General features: G+C 48.0%; 1 protein-coding gene across 6 annotated transcripts in view; it reads right to left on the bottom strand.

Moving 5' to 3' along the window:
* Nucleotides 1–2,422: 2,422 nt before the first annotated feature.
* Nucleotides 2,423–7,693, bottom strand: part of GLI2 (GLI family zinc finger 2) — a 197,109-nt gene continuing 191,838 nt past the window's right edge. For all 6 annotated transcript variants that reach the window (XM_087733425.1, XM_087733428.1, XM_087733427.1 and 3 more), the window contains one exon: nt 2,423–7,614. In XM_087733425.1, the coding sequence (XP_087589551.1) occupies nt 5,258–7,614 (2,357 nt within the window). In that variant the 3' untranslated portion in view covers nt 2,423–5,257. The remainder of the gene's footprint in view (nt 7,615–7,693) is intronic.

The following is a 7,693-nucleotide window of genomic DNA, read 5'->3' as shown; positions in this document are numbered from 1 at the left end:
TGGAGGAAGCTACAGTAGTCACAAACCTTCAGCATGTGTGAAAGCATCATTTTGTTCTTTTTTTAATTTTATTTTTATTTTTACAGCAAATATTTAATATAGACATTTCAAGTTTTACATGAAGCATAAATCAAGGAGAAATAAGTATATTGGCCACAACATAGGTTGTTTTGTAGTTTCTAAATTTCTTAAGTGTTAGGTCATTTTACTTACAAGTTAAATAGCTGTCTGCAAGAGGCCTTGGTTGGTCATAAATTGTCCTTCCAATAATATAAAACACACCATTTATTTACAACACGTATGCTCTTCCAAGTAGGTCCAACAGCTCGTAAAGAACAAGAGCTCCTATGTCATCCCTACTGAGACCACTGCAATAAAGAGCCGTTGGAATGACTCCGTACTCAGTAAGTGCAATCAGATCCAGCAACAGTAGCTTTTATGGGCTTTTTCTCCCCTCCAGGAAAACCTGAGATATTAGTGCAATATTAAAGAGCTGTGATGGTTTTACCCGGAGTGGGATCTTACTCCTTCTGTGCCCGCATTGGTTTCGGGAGTGGAGTGAGGTAACACTCACCAAAAAGGATCAAAATCAGCCCTGTTAGGATGGTTCATTTTCATAAGGGATATGATTGATTAAAAAGAAGGTTAATTGAATATTACAAAGCTGCCACAGTAGTATAAACTCCAAGCTCTGGCTTATAAACAACATTTGTTGCAGAAGGGTTATTACCTGCTTACAATTGGAGCAATGAGCCTTTCGATCCCTGTTTATTCCAGGATGGCTGAGCAGTAAAAATGTGCGTGCTGGTGCATGACCTCAGATGGGCTCCTAGGAAATGTCAGCCCAGTTTAAGTAATAAATATGCTCTTACACAGGCAGAGGTGTGCCCTGATCAAACTCTAAAGTGAAATACCAGCTAAAAGCAGCATTTGATCTAGATTAGAAACTTTTAACACACTTTAAGTGTTTGAAGTAGAAAAGCAGTAGGAGCTGATCTGAGTCTCCAAAGCCTTTTGTCAATAGAAAAGCTCTGAACAATTTCCTTTTAATAATATTACTGCATTTTTTTTTAATGTGATTTCTGTAGTTCTTGGACAGTACAGAGGGGTGTGATATTTATCCAATGGATTTGCAGACTAACAGGATCATTAACACATTAATCGACATCTTGTTCACTGGCTCAACCTCAGGCTGTGCTGAGGGTGACTAGATCGGTGCAAGAGATTCACAGGAGCATGGGATTTACCTCACCCTACGGGAGAAGGTATCTAATCTAAGCTGGCTACATGGTGTCTCTCTCTAATCAATGAGGAGAGTGACAGATGTCTTCCAGAGGAAAATCCACCCCATCCTATGTGTCTAAAACAGGAAAGATTAATTCTGTCTTGGGATCTCTTGCCATGGGCTATGAGGGAACCCAGATAGTAGGGTGAGGATTTGTCCCAAACTTACCTGATTCTACCAACCAACTCAGCAGGGATCCTGCGTGGAGGAAATAGACGCCATCCCCTTCAGTCGCTTCTGCATGAAACTGCTGGTTCATTTGCACGAAGTGCCATCGTTGATTCACTGGCCAACTGCTTTGCTCAATAGCTGACTTTATTCCAAACTCATTACTGTGCCCATAAGGTTCACCTATGAACAGCTTCCCTCTCCTCCCTTAAAGGTCTAGCCCTGTCCACACCAATCTACCTCTAGAAAACCAAGTTGAAAATCAGTCTCTTGAGTGGCTGAGCTAACTCTTGCTGCAGTCAAATAAAATCTTTCTCATCAGCAGGCTGGACCACCCTCTAACTGGATCACGACCGATGTATCTGTTGCTCACCATATCATTGCTTCCCATCACGTACATAGTGCACAGATTCATTGCTCCTTTCTTCAAACTGAATATTCAACTAGTCGCTGCCATGGCCCATCACAGCTCTGATGATCTGTCCTATTTCTGTATCCTTTTGGACACTGACAAAGACGGTCAACAAGCCATTTTGCCATGAATCTTCTGGTTGCCAAATTTCTCCGGCCCTTGCTTTGAGCCCTTCTCCTGTGCTGTCCCTGCTGCACTGTCATCCTCCTTCAAATCACCTCTGCCAAGAGGCCAGTGAAAGCCACCTGGCCAGCATGGCTGTACTTGCAGCAGCACCCTGGCCTCGCTGTCTCTCTTTCTGCCACCTCCATGCCATTGTTGACTGGAAGCTCTTCAAGGCAAGACCACTGCACATCCAGCAGTGACTCACACACCAGGCCCATCCAGCTCTTCACCAGCTGTTCCTAAGCACCACCAGAGTCCAACTGACTGTGTTGACATGGCAATGGCAGACCAAAACGAACCACCATTACCAATAAAAAGCAATAACAACAGGCACAAGGAATTATGAAAAAAAATTACTTTTTAATGTACAAAAGGTTTATATACAGGTTCAGCATGTTACCTCCTTTTTTATGATGTAGAAAACAGCTAAAAATGTTCTTAAGATATAAATTTGACAGAACAATTCACCTACAGTACTTTTAGTAATGATGTCTTCTATACATAATATATACAGTGCTGGAATGGTTATTATAATACTTTTTCAGTAAATGAAGGAAGACCACCACTGGAAAGTCTGAGAAATCTCAAGTCATTGGAGATTTGGTTTTGCTTTTGTATTTGATCTTTTGCTAATGAGATATCTGTGAAGAGGGACTCAGTAGCCATCATTGCCCTATGCAGCTGTTGAAAAAAATCAGATTAACAGTTGAAGGACACACGAAAGCCTGATCCATCTCAGCACAAGGGATGCCCAGTTGTACTCCAAGAGTCCAGGACAACATACAATGTCCTAAAATATGTACTGCCCTCTTTTCATAAATGCAAAGGCAAGGGCAAGGGCAGTAACTGCAGGAGAATATATACAGCGGACTATAAAACAATCCCTTTAAACACAACTTGCACGGGAGACACAAATAAACAGCCAGGCACCTTGCTTTGCTTTCCTGTCCTCACGCACCCCAGACATCAGCAGGAGTCATGGGAGCCCCGAGGGGTGAAGAGCGTCCTGTGCACACCCTCTGCATTTGGGATGAGGATGGGCAAGATGGCAGGGGGCTGAGCAGCCCCTCCCTGCACCAGCCATACCCAGGGCTACCTGGCAGCAGGGCTGTCCCAACCCACTGCTGCCAAGTGCAGCTGCTGGCCTATCTGACATCGCAAAGTTTGCCTGAAGGTAACACGTGGCATTTTCATGCCAGCCCCTGGTCATGCTGGAACCAGTGAGCCTGACATCAGTTTGTGCAAAAGGAAAGCAGGGACACCAGAAAGCACCTCGATAGAGCTGTCCCTGTCCCATGCAGGGGACGGAGTTGGACACAAGTGAGACCATCTCACCGATATGAGGGGGGGAGGGGAGATGGGAAGGAGACAGTGAAGCTCTGCAGATACTTGTCTGGTCAAAGTGTGAGAACCTGGAGGGGATGTCACACTTGTCCCCTGCCCTTCAACATACTGGGTACAAAGTATCCGATGCTACCAGAGCAGGATGAGGAGGGTTGTCCTTATCCAACACAGTCAGAAGTTAAGCAAGGTCTCCTGCCCAAGTACATGCACCCCACCACTTCTACCCTTTTGTCTAACGACAGTAAAAATAAATAATGCAACTAAGATTGACTTCTGTGCCAGGTGGGACCGGCCTGGAAACAGCTGATTGTTATTACAAGCAGTTATATTTTGGTGGAGGATTTGGCTTTGGGAGGCCCTGCTCCTCCCATCTCTTCCCCAAGGATGTTTCCAAGAGATTCTCACTGACCAAGCTACTATTTTGACTCAAATACCTGTTTTGAGACTATCCAGATGTTTGCCTATGCTGTAGATTGCAGGTGCAGTGCTGAACTGAACCATACTGGGTACAAAGAGTAGCTATATGCTGTAGCACAAAGCACTAGCCAAACTAACACCCTGGGTTGTTCATGGTATATTTTTTTGGATACAGCAGCTCTTTTCATGCTGCCCAAAGCTGTGGGACACGTTAGTGAAGCACTGGGTTACATGCCAACAAGCCTCCTTGCAGGGCAGGGTGTATTAGCTCATGCTTGACCTCGCATCAGTGCAGCCACGTGCCTGTTGTGCGCACAGAGCTCAGGCAGAGCCCTGCACGGAGTATATTACACAGATGAACCCTGGCCAGACAAACCAGCTCCCACAACGCTGCCACAGTGCAGACTGGGCTGAAATGATCATAAAACTCTCTCCATCACCATCACTTTTGTATGTGAGCACCTTAGCATGGAAAACCCAACAGAAAGCAAAGCCGTTGCAAAACTGCACGGGGATATGGTAATGAGTGCTTCAGAAACCTGACATTAAAGATGCATGCAGGGCCCCTGCAGAAAGTCACTGCGCTCAGAGGGCGCAAAGTTATGCGTGTGTGTCAGTCAGCACGCCAGAGCCTTACTGCCACGGGGGATTATTTCCCAGTGATTGCTGTTCCCAGGCCTCTGCTTCACTCTGCACATGATATAAACCACGTTGTAAACACATCTGATCAAAGTGTGCATTCACCTTTTATGTGTCTCATCAATGTGTCTTTCCAATGTTTTCTCAGAAACACCACTATGTTTTTATAAATGTACATTTTATATACGCTTCTGGCAATATTTGATTTTTAAAAGGAGAGAGGCCTTGGCTACTTAACACGAAAGCATGGTAAGGCACTTTGCTGAGAAGCCGTTTGGAATCAGTGCTTTTTGCAAGGTACAAAGGTATTTACGGTATAAAACAATACTGCTGGCAGAAGGCTTGTTTGGAGACGTAACTAAACCCTACTCTTGTCAGAGCAGAATACATAGTATGGCTTTTATTCTGATGAAAACCGCATCCTCCCATTTCTTTCTGGGGTGGGTTGAAAATGGAATTTTTTGTGAATGTAACTAATGGAAAATGATGGAGAGTGCTATTTACAGGGCTGCCAGGGAGGGAGGGTTTCATCTCTAACCATGCTCATGCAGTCTCCTAGCTTGGTGGCGATATCATTCAGTGCTCTGGGAAACCAAGCCAAAAAATAACACTAGAAGTGCACCCTTGTGGTGCTAAACTGCCTGGATATAGTTTACATAATTCTGTACAAAGACTTTTAAAAATTTTCATTTTTAATCCCTTTAATGTATTTAATACTTATAAAAAAGAAATCTACTCTATTGAAACAGATTATTTTTGAAAAGCACATTCATAAAACTGCTTCACGCACAGTCCCTTGGATAGCGCTAAGACCTTGTGCTTTACTGTTATGACATCATGTTTAGAAATTTACTCTCTTCTGCCAGCGTGGTTAGCATGGAGCTCATATCACCTATTGCCATATTGCTTATTCCCGCGGGTATGGTGGGCAGTGTCAGAGAGTTTCGTGGAGTCGTCAGGCGAGAGGAGTTCTGGGAGAGGTTCTGCAGGATGCTGGGGCTCAGGGTTCCCGACATCAGGCTCGAATGGTCCCCATCGTCCATGATGGCATCAAAATCTATCTGGGGCGGCTCAAGACCTTGCGAGTCCACCGTGCTGGACACCTGGTTTGCGCCTGGGGAAGGCAGAGCGGCCGGCTTGCTGTTCAGTGCGCACTGCTGCTCCCTGACCCGGCAGTCCGCATGATTATCAAAGCTGCTGTTCTGTTCATACATGTGGATTTGACCATAATAGTACATCAAATTGTTCTCCCTCGTGCCGTCCGCACACTGCTGGGCCGGTGCTGGCAACATGTTGCTGGTTCTTTTATGCACGGCCTCCGTCGCCTCCTGGCCTGGGCTGATGGTGTTTGTAGGGTGGGGAGTTCTCATGTAGCCCAGCTGCTGGACAGTGCGGAGGCCCCGGGGTCTGTTCGCCGGGCTCGGCTCAGGCGGAGGACGAGGCTGGACCATGCCGGGTGGATAAGCCTGCGTGGCTGATCCCAGCATGCTCTGCTGAGGCTCAAAGCTGGGCTGGTTGGAGGTCATGATGGGCTGATGAAAGGCCTCCTGAGCCATGGGGAAGTTCAGGTGGGTCGGCTGAGATGAGTAGTTCTGATGACTTGGTTCATGCATGACCTGGCCCAGCATCGTGCGCTCACTGTTGCTGCCGACCATTAAAGAAGGGTCGGTTGCCATGTCCATTTGCTGAGGGTGAAGGTGGGGTCCGGACTTTGCTGCCATGCTGCTACAAGAAGGAGAGATCTGATTTGGGTTGCCACTGATTGCACTGGGGCTCAGCATCTGATGAGGTTGGTTATACCCTGCGTGTAAACCCAGATCAGGGTTCATACCGGGGCCTAGGCTCATGGGCTGCTGCCGCAGCTGCATACAGTTTAGCCTTTGCCCATCCATGCCCACATTTCTTTGCATAAAGCTCTGCTGTGTTACGTTCATACTGTTCTCTGGCAGCTGCAGCTGCTGCTGGTTGTAGTTCTGGTACTGACCAAAGTTCTGCTTCTGCTGGACCACCGCTAAGTTCCCTTGCGAAAACTGCTGCTTTGCCTGATTGGACATGATATCAACTGTACCCGAGCTGACTTCGTTCCACTGGACAGGCATGTTATTTTTATTCATGTCTGAGGAAGCATCAAAGCTCATGGGACACTCCGCCATCATGGGTCCCAAGTGGCTCATGCTCGCCTCGGCCGCTGCCATCCTGCGCTGGCCGGGCAAGGCTTGAGGCTGCAGCTTCCCGCTTCCCTGGAAGCTCTGCATCTCGTTGCTGTACCCCATGGAAGTGCTCTCTGCTGCTGCCCCATTGCTCTGGGATTTGATGTACTGCACCACGTCATCTGGCAGCATAATGTCATCATCTCCAACGGGCGCCTCTGCCTCCCCAGACATGGCCTCCATGGCGATGTTTTCACTGATGCTCAGCGGCCGGGGTGAGTAGGTGTGCCGGGGGAGGCTCCCATCTGAGCGACCGTAGCTCTGGAGGCCGAAATTCCTCCTGTCCGTGGGGTGCGGAGGATGGAAGGGGTTCATGCTGTTGGTGCTGTTGAAGCGGTGAACTCGTGGGAGGGCCTGGGGGTCTCCAGCAGGTCTCCTCACTGGGTCGCTCGCCCGCCTCGTGCAGTTGCCCGGCACCTCATGGGGAAATGCTGCAGCTGACGGGTAGCCATAGGTGTTACCATCGCTGCAACGCCTGGGGCCTGGTGGGAGGCGGATGGAAGGCAAGGTGGGGTCTGGTCCATCCATAAGTGAGATCCTGTTCTTCAGGGTCATTCTCTCCATGTTTGGCAGGGGGGTTGGAGGAGGGCCCCCTGTGGCAGCAGCGTACTTGGCTTTCAGCCTGTAGTGCTGAGCTGGTGTGAGGTTCAGCAGACCTGGCATCCCGCTGCACTGGCTCGCCTCACTTGACCGACGGGAGGCATCTGTTGAAATTGGATCATAGGAGTCGGCAGAGCTCGTGTTATTGGGACGGTGCCCGAGCTGCGAAGCCTCGCTGGAACGACGGCTGGAGAAGTATGGGGAGATCCCTGATGATCTGCGGCTGACCGTGTAGGCAGAGCTGATGGTGCTTGTCGTACTATCACGGCGCTCGTTGAGTTGGTTCAGCATCGTAACCTCATTGACAGACAGCTCCATTATTCTGGGATTAGGCAGCGTAGCAGAAGAACCACCACTGTTTTCTAGAATAGAGCCTGAGAGAAAGGTTGCAGGGAAGGAAAAAGTTTAGTTAGCTGAGAAATTCCACTTGATAGTGTTCTTGGTGCCAGAATA

The sequence above is a fragment of the Nipponia nippon genome, unplaced genomic scaffold (genome assembly GCF_047370975.1).
Source record: "Nipponia nippon isolate SJK-2023a ecotype South Korea unplaced genomic scaffold, ASM4737097v1 scaffold_5, whole genome shotgun sequence".
In the NCBI taxonomy this organism is placed as follows: domain Eukaryota; kingdom Metazoa; phylum Chordata; class Aves; order Pelecaniformes; family Threskiornithidae; genus Nipponia; species Nipponia nippon.
The sequence above is the reverse complement of the archived record's forward strand: the minus strand, read 5'-3'. Positions and strand labels throughout refer to the sequence as shown.